Below are 18,223 nucleotides of genomic sequence, written 5' to 3'. Positions count from 1 at the left end.
TTTGCAGATTTTTATCATAACTGCATCCGAACCAGGAGCGAACCAACAAAGGGGTTGTGTTGTGGTAGGTTTAAACCAATCCAAACTAATGTACAGTTCATAAATTTTAACTCTAAACATACAAATTTCTCATATCACCCGCTCCCTTGGTCAGTGCTAAAGTTATAATCTGTGTCCACTTCTCTCCTTAACTGGTGTCTAATTACTCCTTGGCTTTGTAGTCTTAACCTTACCTTACCTCCCGACCTCTGACATAAGATAAAAAAACTCTTTCTTTGATAATATTTACCCAGTCACATCATTCTCCTCCTCCTATGTGTATGTGTGGGTATCATTTTTGTGTAGATGGTCTTTTAAGTGGGCGGGGTTTCATGCAAAGTATCCAGTCTTCCACTTGTTTGAGCTGACCCATGTTGAAAGTCAACCCAATTTTCCAGAAGCAGTACTTTCCGAGCGAAGACACATATTTGAAAAAATCCTACTACCTTCGAAACTTTATTGTACATACACTTAAGTGTCCTGGGTACAGCAATATATACACTGGTAATAAGATAGTATCACATGATATGTCACTCTTAACTTATAAACTAAAATATTACATTTCTAACTACCCTAAAAAAACGATAACAAAATAAATAATATAGTTGTATGCCTTACTGAATTTAGATACAGCATACACCACAATGCCTCGACTTTTGCTACACAATCGTAAGCATATTCTACTTATTGAGCAATGCTACTACTGTCAATACACAGCTTACATTTGTTTCCCCACTAAAGTCGGATAGTGCAACAGACAATGCAATTACAAAATGTTACATACAGTATAAGTTCTGATGTACAAAAGGAATTTCAACATGTAAAGTAATGAATCAATAAAGCTTCCCTCTGGAAGTGAATTTAATCATAATCTTACTAATAGTCAGAAAGGAATTATAAATATGGGGTAATACTCTTTGAAAAGGGGATGTGTGTACAGAATTTGTATCCTTAGAGCAAGATTGACGACATACTTAATCAGAAGTTATACTAAAAAAAAAGTAGATCTCCATTTTGATACTGAAGTTTATCTCTGAATAATTATGAATTAACAATGCCCATCCACAATCACAAATTTCAATAAACATCAATGAAACTGGTATAAGACCACACTAATCAATGATGTAATAGAATATACAAACTATATGTATAGGGATCTATATTAACAAATTGCAAACATAGACAAAAGTGAAATTACGTAAAAACTACGATCAATAAATTGAGAGTTGAACTGAAATGTATCACAGGAATAAATACAAGTAGGGGATATTTATGAGTCATTCCTTTACAGCTCATTGTATAGTAATGGAAATTGAAGTTGGAATGTTACACACACTCTGACCAACTTAAAAGTATCATGAAATATGGAGTAACATAACCTCACATTTCGCCGAAATGATGTGAACTTTGTATTAAAATTTATGACTTCTCCCGCAATTTTTTTTTGTTAAAAACGCTTAATGCCCTCTAGCCATTTTTATCAATTTCATAATTGTACCCGGGGCGCTTGATAACGCCACGTAACCTTTAGATTCTCTAGCTGAATTCTCTGAAACACAATTCATTCATAAACTTGAAATACGCTATTTGAAATTGATGTCTTTTATTATGTATTTTGGAAAACCACTTCTGAATTTCACATTGTAAATATTAGGTAATAACGTATAGGTATAGGTATTCTTAAAAGTAAAATTTGATATAGGTAGTCCCCATAATCACCTCCTGTTGATGTAATGATATATGGAAATATTAATAAAAAGAAGAAAATTTCTCTAAAAATTAAAGTTATTATTTGTTTCTAATTCAAACAACAGATAGGTATTATACTTTATTTCAATAATACTTTCTCCTCAATCTCATAATATAAAAAATGTTTTTACTACTAATTAAATCAATCTGAGAACAAAGGATTTTCAGTTCTAGCAAAGATTTGTCAACTTCAATTATACTAGAAACTTTTGGGTTTTTAGCGGTCACAAAATTTGCTACTGAAGTGTCAAATTCATCCCAAATCTTAGAAGTTGACGGTTTAGGCTTCCCAGCGTCCTCTAGCTCTACGTCTGATGCTTGGACTTCTTCGGTTTGTGATAGCTGGGAATATATATTGAAAATGTTGGTGAAGGCGAATATTCTGCAATGAAGGCGTGCCAACAAACATTTAATTTGAAGGGGCCTAATGAGAATGGCTATCCTTTTAAGGCGACTATCTTTATTAAAATGCACTATAAACACGATGTGGCCGCTTTGCCATTTAAAAAATTTAGTTTTGAATTTGTATTTTGTTAAACACATACCGCTTTATAGTGAACTTGAACTAAACTAAGTCTGGCGATAACAAGACGCGTATTAGCGAAAGCGAGTGCGGTTGCCGCGATCTCTTCGTACCTAAAAGTTGCGTTCATACCATTTGAGCTAATTTAAAAAACCGAAATGCAAGTTTTGTATTGGCTGCTAGGGTCCCCCAGTCGAGGTCATTTGCGTTCAGGATTATTGGCTCCCCAAATTATTTTAGAGCACAAATGTATTAAGGTTTTTTGTAGAAACACATTTTTTACGCCAATCAACCGCATTGCTTTTCAATTTTTTGCATAATAAAGACGGAAAATTGGAAAAATAAAACCCGCACCTTTGCAATAATCTGTGATGCCATGGAACTTTATAATACAAAAACTACGCCAATATCCGTCATGCCATGGAACGTCAGCTATAAAACAAATCAAATTCTATCAAAAAGTATTATATTTAGAACAGCGAATTCAACATAAAGAAATACCAAATTACTAAAAACGGTTTCCTATTATAACAATTTACAATAAATGTTCGAATAAGTCACCATTCACTGCAAGACAGTAACCAAGTCGATGATAAAATCCATTTCGAACTGCTGCTAATTGATATCTTTTTGTTTTAGAAAATTCCATGGCATCACAGATGATTGAAAAAGATGCGGGTTTTATTTTTTCAATTTTCCATCCTTATTATACAAAAAATTGAAAAGTAATGCGGTTGATTGACGTAAAAAATTTTTTTCTACAAAAGACCTTAATACATTTTTGCTCTAAAATAATTTGGGGAGCCAATATCGCATGTTATGAATTCTACATTGAAATCCCTATGATGCGTTACGCAAGTCACCACCCTGTATATGCAAAGGAACATTTTCAAGACGAAGATCCGCTTTTCCAATAACAAACTGACATTCAACTCATTGTGGTTCGGATCGCTAACAATAATGGCTAGTTAAAAGCAAGTTTCTCAAACTTGGATAACGTCATGGATAACGCATTGTGCAAAAAATAAAATCTTGTATACAATGGCAAATGGCAAGGAATTTAAAGACAACCTAGTTCATAAATTTGGACAAATTTAATATGAACACAGCGGATTCCTGTGCATAATCACGAACTGAAATATTAGAAACCATAACACTGGGGCGGTGCAAAAAGTCGACTGTACCATAGAAGCGATCCATTTCCATATTCCAAATTTGGGGAATGTTTTCAAATTGGCGAGACTTCCGGTTATACCAGAAGTTGATGCCAACCTGCTTATTTTAAATCGAACACTATATACAGGGTGTTCCTAAATATGTTGTAAATGCGGAAGGAACTAATTCGTTGGCTTCTTTTATAGCTAAAGGTTCATATAAAGGTAGGTTCCTTTAAACCTTTATTTTGTAAACATAAGCAAACACAAGATAAAAATTTCAATACCAACTGTCAAAATTAATAAAAACAAGATATTATTTGCAAAAGTATACATTCATTTAGCCAACTACTGAATATGGATTTTTATTTCTTTTCTCAATGGTCACAGATACGAATCATATTTTATTAACACCCTGCATACTATTTCATCCTTAAATTCTACTTAAAATTCTATATACATTTCATGTATATTGTTCTATATCAATTTTAGCCATTTTTGACATAGGTACAGTAACCGCTCGGAAATCCGGCACCCCAATTTTTCGCCTGTGCCAGATTACTAAAGCGGGTAGAAAAAGTCTGCTATCTTATCTAAGCACTGTATTGTCATTTTTTTGTCAAAATTATGTTTGCAGTCCAAATCATAACTGTCAATTTTTTTCTATATCAGAGAATATTTAATTGGGGTTCCTTTTAGAAAAGGTTTCCCTTTAAGTAAGCTGTGTTTTGACTATAAATAAATACAGGGGGTTCAAAAACTAACAGTAATAATACTCAGTTCCAGAGATTGAGTGGACCTCACGAATGAGAAAGCGTGAAAGATGGTCTGGAATCAAACCCGAGTCCTCTCAGTTTGTTATCTAGTTCCCGAGCCACTAGACTACATAGTCCGCTGAGTTAAGATTATAAATAAAATTGGAAAAATCGTTAATGTAAAATCAACGAATTTTTGTTAGATGGTAATGATTTGACATCATGGCGCCGACAAAAAACAAACAATCACTTAAAAAAATGCTACTTTTTCTTACCACTATAACCCCACGTTTGGGTGCAGTTTTTCATAGAGGTTTAAAAAAGTATATGTATACTACATTTATCTAAATGCACCGCAAATGCATGTTATAACATACCCTGTATAAATATGGGAAAGGAAAAGCAATAATTAATAATATGGAATTGTTACAGTGAGATATAGAGAATTCGAGTTTCCAATGAGAAAAATTCACAAGATATTTAAATATTTAAAATTAATTTTAAACACTATCACTTACCATCATCATCATCAATACAGAACCTGAAAAATCCGCTCCACTGCATATAAAAACATGGAAAAACCCAGATGAGCATCAACATGGGTGACATTAAATGCTCATTATTTGTCTTGGATTATCAAAATTTTTCATAAATTCCATGAGATACATGGTTGAACCAGCTGCCATATTGGTGCACATCTTGGGACAATGGTAGTAAGTAAAGTAGGTAATTATTACATTTAAAAAACCAAATGAATAAATTATGACATACAAACAAAAATAAAGCGTCATTGGTGGGGAAGTTCAAATTAGGAACCATAGTGTAAAGCTAAACCTCCAATCCCGGCACAACCCCTTTTACATTCGGCTTCTCAGTTCTCGTATGCCAAACGTACACTTTTGTACAGTTGTCGGCCAGAGGTTCCAGCTCCTCCTTTGTGGTGAAGTAGCTCAAAAACTCGCTCTCTTGAAAGCCCTTTTCCATTCTATATGAAAATGCCGCTTGCGATTTAGCTAATATTAAATCTAAATTGATGGCAAAGCCTGCCATATCTATTGCAAATTTCCTATCCGCCTTCCATCCACTTCGATATCCGGTAACTTTTCCTAAATGGCTCGATTTATTGTACGAAACGGATTACATTCGAGCTTACCTGTGTTGGGATCCAATATTAAGGTTTCAGCGTTTAGTCCTCCAACTAATCCAACAGGCCATACGCCAACTTTCTTCACTTTTGCAATCTAAAATTAGAAGTGAAATCTAACTTTCTGCGACACTGTAAATTTTTTTATTAATTTTTAAAAACGCCCCTGGTGCTCGTATAGTGAACATGATTTTTGGGTAATCAATTTGATCCTTATTAAAGACCACCAGATCAACAATCGAGATGGGGGGGGGAGATTGATGGACACTGAATGTGCAATGGAAGATTTTTTTTAATTAAACAAAGATTGTCAGTTAAACAAAGAAAAGCTTCACAATTCATCATTTTGATGTATTTTTGAGATGCAAATATCGTCCTTGGTGACGCTAAAGTATTCATTATACCTATTTGGTTCAATTGTCGTTCGAAACAAGCCTGTGAGACCGCTCGAGTGTGGTGTTCTACTCAATTCCCGCTCATGTGTTTGTAATAGAAAAAATTACAGCATTCACAAGCTATACAAGAGTCATTTTTATTGATTGGTATCGTCTACCATGAATAAACAAAAGAGAATTGGCCTACTATCTAAAAACCGTAAAAAATATGGTTTGTATTTTTGCTTAACGGCTATAAAATCTAAAAAAATATAGGTTGTGATACATCAATGTAATTTTAAAAAATTGACATTAAGATATACAGAGTGTTGCTTAAAAAATGCCAACATGAAATGCTGTAACTCTTGTGACCATTGCTATAAAGTAAATAATCCTTCTGCAGCTAGGAAATGTGTGTGGTTAGTAAACATATTGTTGTGTAAACAACGTCATGTGGACGTTATTTCGGTCTAAACACAGAACATGACGGGACGGGACAAACGGAACATCCCGTATATGAGAAATATTTCATGATATTAAGTAAATATGGGGGATTATTTACGAAATAAGGACAGAGTTGGTTCGTTTTATTTGAATTTGTCTCAGTGTTTTAGTGTTTTAGTTAGTAGTAAGGTTACATCTGGTCGTTTGTAATAAGTTTTATTATCAGACCAAATTTAATTAACGTACGTGTTCTGGTGCTGAGAAGGACATGCGGATGTTTCGCAGGTGGGTACGTTTGGCGCGTTCTATCGCAATTGGCGAGTTATTTGAAATCATAAAAAAGTTCACGATGGTTACTTATATACGAAAATGTACACATGTACCGCTCCATAACGAACGTGAACGAAAGTATGTCTGGCGATAACAAAAATCGTATTGCGGAAAGCGAGCGCGATTACCACGATCTCTGGGACCTACAAGTTTCGGTCCGTTTTGTTTAAAGCCGATCACGTAGGTAACAAAAAGGCATGTTTACCAGTCGATCATGAGTGTACGCTAGTCGTTCAAAAAGGAAGAGGCCCGTTTCGGTATTTCTATTGGGCGATATTCAAATAGCGAAAGAAGTGGGAGAGCGAGTGAGTTAGAGGGCCAAATGAATTTGTGAGCAATCGCGTATTTTTTCTACCGTTAAAGATTCATTATAAGTTGATATTCGCGAACCGTTTTAAGTGCGCTGTAATTGAATTCTTAGCGAAGTATAAAAGCAGGCGCGTGCCCTTTTTTGTACAAGAAATTACAGTTGTGAAAAAAGTCATGAGCCTCCACGCAAAATTCTTTCGTGCGAGTTCAGTCATAGTAAAGTGTAAGTATTTTGTGAAAACACAGAATCCAGCTAAATTTTGATCGCGTCGTTAAAAAGCATGTAAGTAAAATGAAAGTGGTGACAATAAAGTTATAGTTACTAGCCAGCTTAACTTTGTGGTTGGACTGTAGTTTTAGCCGAATGTAACAGCCGTTCATTTACGAGTGATAAAGTTTACCCGAAGGAACATTTTCAAATAAGCATAAACAAATAAAATCATAATTTACATCCAAGAACGGGTAAAAAATCGTCTTTGTTAACTTTTTAACCAAAACAAATATTGCAAATTTTCGTTAAACGACGACTTAAATATGGCAACCCTGCAGAAAATCAAATACCTACCTCTTTAAACAATTTCACACTATACGTATTATCATCATCCATAAAATACACAACTCCTTTATCCTTTCCATGCTGTAAATTTTCCCTTAACCACTTGAGCGCCAGATTTCGCTGCTCGACACCTCTATGTTTCAACCATCTCGGATCTTCATCCCCCAGCTTTTCGTAAACTGGCGTCTTAATACTTAGGTGTGTTACCAAAAGATTCGAGTCCGCGACCAAGTTCCGTACCAAATCCGTCTTCTCATCCGAATCTTCGACGAGTATCCAATGAACGTTCGGAACTAACGCTAAAGTCTGCGATATTCGTGTCAGTTCGGCTTTTTGAACGTACCTCGAGTACGTCGGCGTGATGGCATAAATCATCGGCTGCTCTTTACCTAACTTCGCTTGATATAAATGCTCGATTAGGATTAATTGCTGGTGGGACAATTGCAATTGCTCCTTGTTTAAGTACAAAGTGTCCTTCAAGAATTGTAATTTTTCCACGTCTGCAAGTACCTGGCTACAGAATCATGGGTGTGAATTTAAGGGTGATCTCACCTGTTTGGATAATGGTCAGTTTCCATAGAATAAATAATATTGAAATTGCCAAAAAATACACCACCCATCTTCTAACTTTCATGTCAAAATTGCTTGGACATTCCATATGACTTCCCGGGACAATTTTCATTAATACTGCTAGAAAAAAAAATTTCAAATGAACTTATTATTGTCACATAACTTGAAGGACAATTTTGTTTAATGTTTAGTGCTGTCAGCTGTCAGATTCTTACGCTAACTGTCAGATGTCATAAACATAACTCAAGGAGCATGCGCGATTTGTTTAAAAACCGGCGCCAGCTTCATCATAAAGGCAGTCGCCCACTTACGCGCGGCGCGGCGAAAAGCCTTTTTCGCTCACAATGGGTTCGTTCACGAGACGAAGCGATTCTGGCGCGAGTTGCTGTTTGGTAGCACTGGTGTACATACCACCCAAGTCGGACGTACGGTGATATTTACACCTTGACAGTGCTATCAGCATGAACATATGATACATATTCATATGTCTATGGCTAGCGGAGAGCGTCTGGTGAACGTAAGCATTGAGCGCGTTCACCAGATGAAGCGCACCTTGAAGAATCCCTTTTACTATATGCCCTAATGTGTAAGAATAAACGGAAGAAGCAAAGGATTTGTCAGGAAAGCCTTTAAAGCCACTGCCGCTTCTCGTTTATATTCCCTCTGTGACCTTGACCATCTTCAGAATTGAATACGATTGACTACTGCAAAGTTTGGTCTTGCCTTCATTGCCGGATTAGCTGCCTCAGAGTATGTCAAAGAAAAAATTTTTTAGACATGTGTCTCATGCACTTCTACATCTCCCTAACAAATCCCATCTTGTTGAATTTTTCTCGGAGGGAGCAGGAATTAAACAGCTCCCTCTATTTACCGAGGCACCAATTCATTTAATTAGAGTAGAAAGGAAATCAAATGCGAGCCTACAATATTTTTTTTAAATATAAATATCAGATACTAACGTATCCAAAACTGTGGAAAGGGTAATGGATAGGCATCAATCAAATATTGGCGCATGGGCAAATTGAAGGCAGTACTTCCAAAGTCACTGTGTGCACATCTTACCTGATTCTACTGCAATAACGTCCATAACGTGTTACGGTAAAAGTGTAGTTTATTTTTGATTTACTCTTGTACACATTTCTACTCAACACAGTTTGTAGCGATTACACAATCTTAGAGAGCATGTTGTCAAATTCTGATTCATTTTGACATACAACTGAATTGACAGGCACCCTTGCGTAAGTGTTTTTCGAGAGGTTTTTTAGGTATTGAAGTCGTTACTTTTTTAAGTGGTTGTAACATAGGTAAAATAAAAACGTCATATAAGATATAATTATATATTGAAATAAGGTACACATTCACAATGGTATAAATACAGTCAAATTCCAAGTTAAATTGGTAAAATCACACCGTTGTAGTGCGAAGTGGTTATCACAGAAATTTGACTTAAAACAAATCAGTGCTATCGAATGATGATTCAAAAATACTCATTATATAATTATACGAAAGTAAAACTATTCTTTGACAATAATAAAAATAATCTTAGGATTAATCATTTATTAACCTTAAACTAATCTCGGGGATTTTCGTTCCCGCAAGAAGTAATACTCACTCAATGCAGTCCTTAAAACAAATCTCTTACCTGAATCATCACATTTTTTGCTAACTACGTAAATCTAAATAAAATATAGTGAACTATAAATTAATTACAACAAAAAATGAAACGTATATACAAAGAAATTCACACGTGCACAATAATCAGTGATCATAAAATAAATCAAATCGAAACAAAGTTCTCAGACGAGATAACATTATAACAAACTACGACTAGTTTTATTAGCAAATTGGCATACACGCAAGGAATTTTAGAAACTCTGCTTCTCATAGTAGTAATATATTAAAACTGGACATTTTTAATTACAAAATCTTTTTTTAACGCCGCAACAAACAGGTAACATTTACCGTTAGTTACTGTAATAAATTAAAATTACGCTATAACAAGAGGTTCGTCATCCGAAAATCCCCTAATTTGTGGACTTTCATCTTCCTCTAAACCGTTATCATCGAATGTAGCTGCTCCCGATCTGGTATCGTAATGCGAATTAGCAAATCGAGTGAAACTATTTTGCAATCTGCGATTTCTAATAATTAAAAAGGCAAGTGCGCCCCCTAGCGCTACTAGTAAAATACAGGCGGGAACCAAAATCGCGGTCATATTACTTTTACCAATCAACTCGAGAGATGACTGCGTCTGTGCGTAATTCGCGGCGGGCCACTCGGATAGCAAAGATCGGTAACCGCGTTCGGATACTATTTGCACACCAAATGTGTACATAGACGGCGCGTCGTCATTTTCGAATAAGAAAGGCGGCTTCAGTACCACAAACTTTGAGGCGCTACTCGTATTCAACATGTCCCCTTTCGACACGAATATCTCATATTTATGCGAGCCGATTTCGGACGGTATTTCCCTTTCCTGCCAGTTCAAGATGTAACTGCCGTTGCGTTCCAAAAACACCCTTAATCCGCGAGGCGGCGGTATGGGTGGAGCGTAGTAAGTAACGGGATGGGTGTAAATCGCGCCTACTATAGACGTAGAAACTTTAATGTCGTAAACTCCGCCGTATGTGACCCTAAAGGTTGAACTTAACTCGATGTCCTTCGATTCTAATTTGTTATGGTTTACAACTTCGTTGGTCAATTTGTCTAGTATCGTAATCTGAAATAAGTTTGATAAGTGTGAAGTTTTTGAAAGGTACAGTAAAGCTAGGGTGATAGATAACGATAAGCACCTTATTTTGCAAAAATTTAAGAACGAATTCTTTATGAAATTGAAACGGAAACCGATGGGTTTTCTTTTAATAAAATTCACGAAACATGAAACATTTATAACCATTTTGTAGGTTAGGTTTTACATTTGCTTACAAGACCAATGTTTTTAAAGTGACGTGAATCAATTTTGTCATTTTCAAATGTACAAATATGCTAATGTGTCAAACTTTACGTTTTGGTCCTATTAAGATTTAGAAAGGATTTATCAAAAATGTTACAAACTAAGGGTAATGGATACACATCCTTCTTCTACGAAATTGGTTATTTGTATTAGAAGAAGCTTTTAGTACACCGGGAATTAAATAGAAATAGAATATGTGCTGTTACTTACAATATATCCGACTGGTTCTGCGAACGTAGGGCACGATGCGGACCATGACACTTGCATCTTAAGGTGATCAGAAGGATGTTGAGTAACTGTAAGTCTCTTGGGGGCGGCTCGTTTATTTAACGACGTCATGACCGTGGGAGAATCACTCGATATATTTCCTACTCCAGATGGTCCGACGATTCCCACAGAAAATATGTAAGTCTCACAAGCCCCCAAATGTGTAACCGTTACTGTTGTGTCGGTAGTATTTAAACGAGATTCTAAAAAATTACAGTGAAATGCTTTACACGATTTAATTAGTCAAAAGATTTACTTTGTAGTGTTTCCTCCTCATTCAATCCGTAGTAGACACCGTACACCCAAGCAACCTTCCGACTATCCTTCGGTCTTTCCCAGGTCAGTTTTACAGAGGTTCCGACACTTTTATCTACCAGAGCTTCTAATTTATGAATTACCGGCAATGGGTCGCCGCTAGTTCGAGCGGCTATGCTGCTGGGAATTCCTTGAAACGATTTTCTAAATGCCTTTACCTTAAAGAAGAGACATACAGTGAAATTATGGAATGTAATTCACAATTTTAAAATTGATCAGTAACTAAGGGCTAATTTCCCTTGTGTCAATTAAATTTATCTAATAGATAAACTCTATGTTTTGTTTCCATGACAAAAGACGAAAATCCGGTCTTAAGTGTTATCACTATACTGCACTTCATACTTATATAGCCGGATAGCCCATAAGAAGATAGGACAATACATTTCGGCATGTAATTTGCCTAAGTCAAAAGTAAGTAGATCATGTTGGCGATAGATAGGTATGTAAATTTTAATTTTCCTGACGCGCCGCGCCGGCTGGTAGCCATTTTACCCAAACATTTACGTTATAACGTTACGCATCGAGAAGTATCAGTTTGAATAGAGACACTGGGTGACATTTTGGGCGACAACATTAAGAAGGCCAAGGTCCTAAAAGCATTTAACAAATGTTTAGTACCAATGGTGGCGAAAATTCCAGAGGAAATCGTGGCCGCTTACGCAATATTACGGGATTCGACGTAATTACGACTGGAGAGAAGGAACAATTTGGGTCTGCCTGATCTCAACGCAATTTGTACCAAGAAATCTCACTGCGTATGTTTCAAATTAGTACAAATAGATCGTTGGCTTAATAATAATAATAGTATGAAGGAAAAGGCGGCGACAGACCTTATCCATTACATTGTGGATGGAATACCAGATCCAGCTTTCAACAAGATGACCTTGTACGAGGCCACAAGCCTCAAGGAATTAAAATGCAAATGGAAATTTATGGGGGGGGGGGTCAAATCTAAGGCTGCTCCACATTTTGCTTCCATTTCCAGTACGAGTTGCCAATTTTACAAAAACTGAGCCACATAAAGGTAAATCAAATTTCAGCTGCTTCAACTGCTACAAGCCTGACCATGGCGCTCATGAATGTAGGAAGCACAAGCTTGAAAAGGGATCGTGCTTCAATTGTTGATCGATGGACCACAAAGTAATTGCCTGTCAAACTACTAACCATTGTTCAGTCGACTCACGTTATTAGTTCAGAACTTTGCATATTTCATTCTTTACTTTCTCTCACCTAAGAGCATGGTATTACCAGAATTCTTAATATTCAAGTCGTATTCAAAGCTCTTTTGTTTCTCAAATTTGTTATTCCTCAGAATCAATCACTGAATCACTTGCTGGGGTTAATGCAAGTCCAATAGAAATCTTAGGTAAGATGTTGATTTGCCTTTTGAAGTTTGTTTATGTGTGGCACTCGATAAAAATTTGACTCATGGCATGTTGCTAGGTGGGGATTTTATTAAATCATCCAATTCGGAAATAACCATTGAACTCACTGGTGTTCAAATCAAAATAGAAAATATTCCGCTTGTGTTAAAGATGACGAGATTTGAAATATTAACTTCGGAAATCTAAATGGAATCCAGAAAATTCCATTAAGTATATGTCATTCATAACACCACTTGAGCAATTCGAATTTTACGAATGCCATTTGGGCTTACCAATGCCCCTCAATTGTTCCAACCATTGAATTATTTCAATGGTTCTAACAGTATGACCATAAAATCTTTGGTGGAAAATTGAGGATAATAGCATTTTAGTCTACTAAGATGATATAGAAACAATTGAAGAGCATATATCAATTTTAAATGATGTTTCTAGGCGTGCTGCCACTTCTAAATTGGAATTTCGCTTAAATGCTTTTTTTTTAAGTTCAATTTACATTATACTTTTTTCGTCTAGAAACTTGGAACTTGTACTAGACGAACTTGTTAAAATTTTGACAATGTAAATCAAAAAATTCCGTCCAAGTTTCTAATCTAGAAACTAGGTTTGAAACTCGGTCCACACCCATTTTCTATTCAACTTTCATACTTGTGACTTGCGCACTAGCACCAAATTAGAACAAATTCCGTGCTGCCAACAACTTTATTATTATACTCTTGAACATAACCTCAAATATAAGAACATGTACATAGCAAAAATGAACTTCTTTTGCTTGTTATTCATGTTTGTTTCACAATGTACAATATTGAGATTTGTTTTCCGAAATTGGCAGCACTGCCATTGAAACAAAAAAAGTCAATGCACCAAAAAGGGGTAAATTTAAATCTCTAGTATAGTGTCGGATATAGTAAAAGTTCTAATCAAAGCTTCTAGACGAAAAAAGTATAATGTAAATTGAGCTTTAGATTATGAAACAACCTATTTAGAATATTTACTCAAAATTCACGAAATATACATGCTGTTTTGGACTTCCCAATCTCAAAAAACCCTCTTGAACTATACTGCATGCATTATTGGCGGATTTATGGCTCAGTGGTAGAGCATTGGGTTATAAATCCGGAGGTCTGTAGCGGAGATGGAAATTACTTTAGACCAGTTCCGAGCATTCTACCAGCTACTCCGAATTAGGTTTTCCTGCAGTTTTCCTAATTCGTGAGGTAAATATCGGAGGAGTATAGACCAACTTAAGACCTTCTGCAGAGGCACCTCTAAATAGCATTATGCGGGTCACTCTGTAATTGGGCGCATGCCTGTTGAGGGCCCAAAAACAAGAGAGGGATAAGAATAAAAAAAAAAAGAATAAGAAGGTAGTAGATGGCGCTGTGTTTGAAGATCGACACACACAATAAAAATATAAAACGGCACAAAATTTGAAAAATATAAATCAAACGATATCACGCTAGGATCTTTGAAATTGACAGCTAATGACAGTTCGACAGTTTAGTTCGTAATTGAAACTTCTAACAGACAGAATTGGTTACTTTTATTTTTCAGGGTAATACTGACTCGTGTTTTAACCAATCACAGTGAAGGCAAACTGTCCCTACGCTTTCTACCGCCACCTTCTTAAAATGAATAGCGTATAAATATCTTTCTTAGATTAGTTTCCATAGAAACAGTGTTGTATTATGTTCTGAACTTCATTTTATTTTGTGCTGCGATTCCCAATTGAAATAAAAATGGCAAAAATAACACAATCCGTCTCAGACTATAATACCATTCTAGTGACCATATCATAAGAGAGACTTACGGAAGATTTTTATTCTGTATTCACTGGATCATGGAAAAGCAAATGTTTGTATGATATTTTCATAAGACGATTCGTATGCCGAATCATAGTAAAGCATTGGCTGTCTGTGTTTAAACTTACCTTAAAAGTATAGTAAACGCCTGGCGCCAAATTATCCATGACGATATTTTTAGCTGTGGTAGTCCTAGAAGGTAGCTGAGGGTAGGGATGTAACGCTTCAATTTTCACAGTAAATCCGTCAACGGCTCGCTCGTATTGCCACGATAAGCTTATACTATTCGTCGTCTTCGAGACTACGGAGAGGTTTATTACGGCATTTAGATCAGAATCGCCATCGAAGATGATCGACTTAATATCTGAGTGATTGCTTTCGTGCGCTCGGTTGTGTGCGATCACCTGTACAGAACCAATGGAGATTGATCAATAAAGAGGTTAACTTACGTAGAATGAATATTTGTGATCTGGTGGAAAATCGGCGGGAAGTAAATGGGCGGTGCTGTCATCGCTGAGCTTCAATTTGATTGGTGGTTCAGGTGGGAACCAGCAGATTTCGTAATATTGAATTATTCCATTGGGTGTAATTGGTTTCTTCCATGATATTAAAGTGTGAGAGCCATTTTGCTGCTCCACCGTTACATTCCAAGGTTCACTAGGTACACCTAAAAATTTAATTAAGTAATACCGTCAACGAGTCGCCATTTTACCTTCGCCGGTGTTAGCGATGAAATACTTAGCAGGTGGGAATACATTACTTGAGTCCTTCAGTTTTACATACACGGTCATATTATACTTGGTGAAGGGCTCCAAATTCATGAATCTGTATTCGGTATGCTCTGTCCATGTTTTATTATCAAACTTGTTGGATCCCTGCTTGCTAATGCTGGGTAAGAATTCCAATTTTACTTTATCCGGCAAAGGAATCCACCAATAAAGCAATAGACTTGTTTCGTTGATACTTCGCTCGTCAACGCCCATTTGAAGCACTTGATAAACTCGTGTGACGGAAGAGCAATTTTTTTCGTCAAACCCATCTCGGCAGTCGATCTTATTATCGCAAAGCATCGCCAGTGGATGGCACATAAAGTCGTCACACGGAAAGTAGCCGACGGAGCAGCTGGGACCTGCCGAGCCGCTGGGTACATTGTGATCGGTTGAACAAGCTGACTCATCTGTACCATCAGGGCAATCCTTGTGTCCATTGCAGACATCAGTAAGCTACAAGAAATTTTTAAAAAAATGGTACTCGAGTCAAAGTGAGCATTACCGGAACACAAGTGCCATCCATGCGACATTTAAACTCATCTCCAGAACAATGACGTATGCCATCACAATTCTCTTCCTCTTCGCCTTGAGGACAATCACGAGAACCGTCACAGACCCATGACAGTTCAATACACTCTCCTGATGTGCACTGATACTCATTGTGAGAACACGTGCGATAAATCGGATGTGGTGTAGTAGGAACTGGTGCCAAAGTCGTTTTGGCTACATTTAGACATCCAATTTCGTCACTGTTATCACCACAATCATCTGCTGAATCACATTTCCACCAGTACGGTATGCATTTACGGTTAGAACACATAAACATCCAATCCAAACACGAAGTGCCGTTCTAAAAGCATCATCTTACAAACTACCCACTCAATGTAACACCTACTGTAGGTAAAAACGGATTGGGAGTGGCCATCGGTGGTTTATCAATTGTTGTACAGTTTTTCTCGTCTATACCGTCGGGACAATCTTGTTCGCCATCGCACACCCATGACGCATAAATGCACCGGTAAGTCGGCGCGCCGCACGCAAACTGATATTCGGCACAGGTGTTGTTACTGCAATTCAACTCGTCACTGCCGTCCTTACAGTCGTTTTCTAAATCGCAACGCCAGGTGGTGGGTATGCAACTAACCCCGCCGCCGGTACAGTGAAACTCGTCGGCTAAAATAAACGCGTTAGTGGAGGTCGTTTACTCGCCACTCTTACATTTGCAAGTGGTGGGATCAGGACCGACGCAATCTTTTTCATCCGAACCGTCGCGACAGTCGTTCTCGCCGTCGCACTTCCAACGGGCCGAGATGCAACGACCGTTTCCACAGGCGAATTGGGTGGCGCTGCAGTTTTGTTTGGGGCAATTTAGTTCGTCAGAACCGTCTGTGCAGTCTCTTTCATAATCACATCTGCAAAGACAAAGGTGTCGTGAGATCTGTTCTGTTAAAAGCATGAACACAATTTTGGACTTGTTAAAAGCATTTTGGTGAGCTTCGTACCAGACGCACCTTAGACGTATGATAAGGAGATGATTTGACCAATGGGACACCAGGCCAAAGAGATTTTAAGTGGTCCGTGAAGTTAGCAGAACATTGAAGGCACAAATGTCGAGACTAGGTGGGTTGGTTAGTGCTTCGTTTGTGCCGGTTTGTGCCGTAAAAAGTTTGCCAGCAAAACATAAGGTTTGGAAATTATTTCGATTTTTAGAGGTTCTGCTAAGAGGCCAGTCATTGAAGATTTTTACCTGGAAATAACTCGGGAAGTACAGAAATTTGGTATGCTTGAGTGCGTAGAACTAAAATTCATAAAATGCACAATTCTAAACTTGCCGCCATCTTACCAAGATGGCCGTCAAAAGCGGTTTTCCGCCGATATCTCCAAAACTGCGCATTTTACGAGAAAATATGTGGTGAGCAAAATTAAAGAAACGAAAATTTCCTACAAAAAATGTAGTTAGCATATTTTCACTAAAGTTAGCCCTTACGCAGAAATTCAGAAATTTTTAATAACCAGTGGCGTATATTTTATCCAAATAATTCATTATTATTGTTTTATGGACTAAAATCTCTAAAATAAATTACTATAGCATGGAATGGTCAGAATAAACGCTTTCCATGATAGACTATGAATTAGAAATGACAGTAAAAAAATTTCAGATAATGATCCACCGTCAAAAAGACCTTACGGTTTGGATTCCAGTTTAAAGCTTTTAAATGAGTATTTGAAGTTGTTCTTTAATCAATTTCAATATCAATATCAAAAATCAAAACTTAACTTTTCCGCACGGTAGCATCTGTTGAGACCCAGCACTTTCTTTTCATTGGATTTACTTCTCATACATCGCTTCGCCTTTTATTGAGCGAAGTATGTAATCGATTTGGCAATTAACTACATGGATGTTCAATTTGATTTACCGTTAAAATTTCACAAAAATTGGTCAACAAATAAGAAATTTACTTTTGCACATGCGCGAAAGAAGCTTTTGATATGTTTGAAATAATCGATCGATTTGCCTTTAGTAAACGATGCTAATGTTAACATTTCAGTAAGATCGGTCCAGTAAGCGGCCCCGGCGGCAAGTTTAGAATTGTGCATTTTATGAATTTTAGTTCTACGCACTCAAGCATACAAAATTTCTGTACTTCCCAAGTTATTTCCAGGTAAAAATCCTCAATGACTGGCCTATTAGCAGAACCTCTAAAAATCGAAATAATTTCCAAACGGTACGTTTTGCTGGCAAACTTTTTACGGCACAAACCGGCACAAACGAAGCACTAACCAACC

General features: G+C 36.8%; 2 protein-coding genes across 2 annotated transcripts; both read right to left on the bottom strand.

Moving 5' to 3' along the window:
* Positions 1-4,331: 4,331 nt before the first annotated feature.
* LOC116168143 (galactosylgalactosylxylosylprotein 3-beta-glucuronosyltransferase I) lies at positions 4,332-8,156 on the bottom strand. The gene is made up of 4 exons (XM_031483812.1): positions 7,930-8,156; positions 7,387-7,877; positions 5,374-5,461; positions 4,332-5,326 (listed from the first exon to the last, which is right to left on the bottom strand). Exons 1-4 carry the CDS (start codon positions 8,057-8,059, stop codon positions 5,049-5,051), a joined length of 987 nt encoding a protein of 328 aa, XP_031339672.1. The 5' UTR covers positions 8,060-8,156; the 3' UTR covers positions 4,332-5,048.
* A 1,273-nt stretch (positions 8,157-9,429) lies between these two features.
* LOC116168141 (sortilin-related receptor-like) lies at positions 9,430-16,907 on the bottom strand. Its single transcript, XM_031483810.1, has 9 exons — positions 16,655-16,907; positions 16,332-16,609; positions 15,939-16,286; positions 15,379-15,889; positions 15,116-15,333; positions 14,795-15,070; positions 11,424-11,640; positions 11,111-11,370; positions 9,430-10,666 (listed from the first exon to the last, which is right to left on the bottom strand). The coding sequence occupies exons 1-9, from the start codon at positions 16,890-16,892 to the stop codon at positions 9,935-9,937; spliced, it is 3,078 nt and encodes a 1,025-aa protein (XP_031339670.1). The 5' UTR covers positions 16,893-16,907; the 3' UTR covers positions 9,430-9,934.
* Positions 16,908-18,223: the final 1,316 nt, after the last annotated feature.

This window comes from Photinus pyralis, unplaced genomic scaffold (assembly GCF_008802855.1).
Source record: "Photinus pyralis isolate 1611_PpyrPB1 unplaced genomic scaffold, Ppyr1.3 Ppyr1.4_LG4, whole genome shotgun sequence".
Lineage (NCBI taxonomy): Eukaryota > Metazoa > Arthropoda > Insecta > Coleoptera > Lampyridae > Photinus > Photinus pyralis.
Note: the sequence above shows the minus strand (reverse complement) of the source record. Positions and strands in the feature narration are given on the sequence as shown.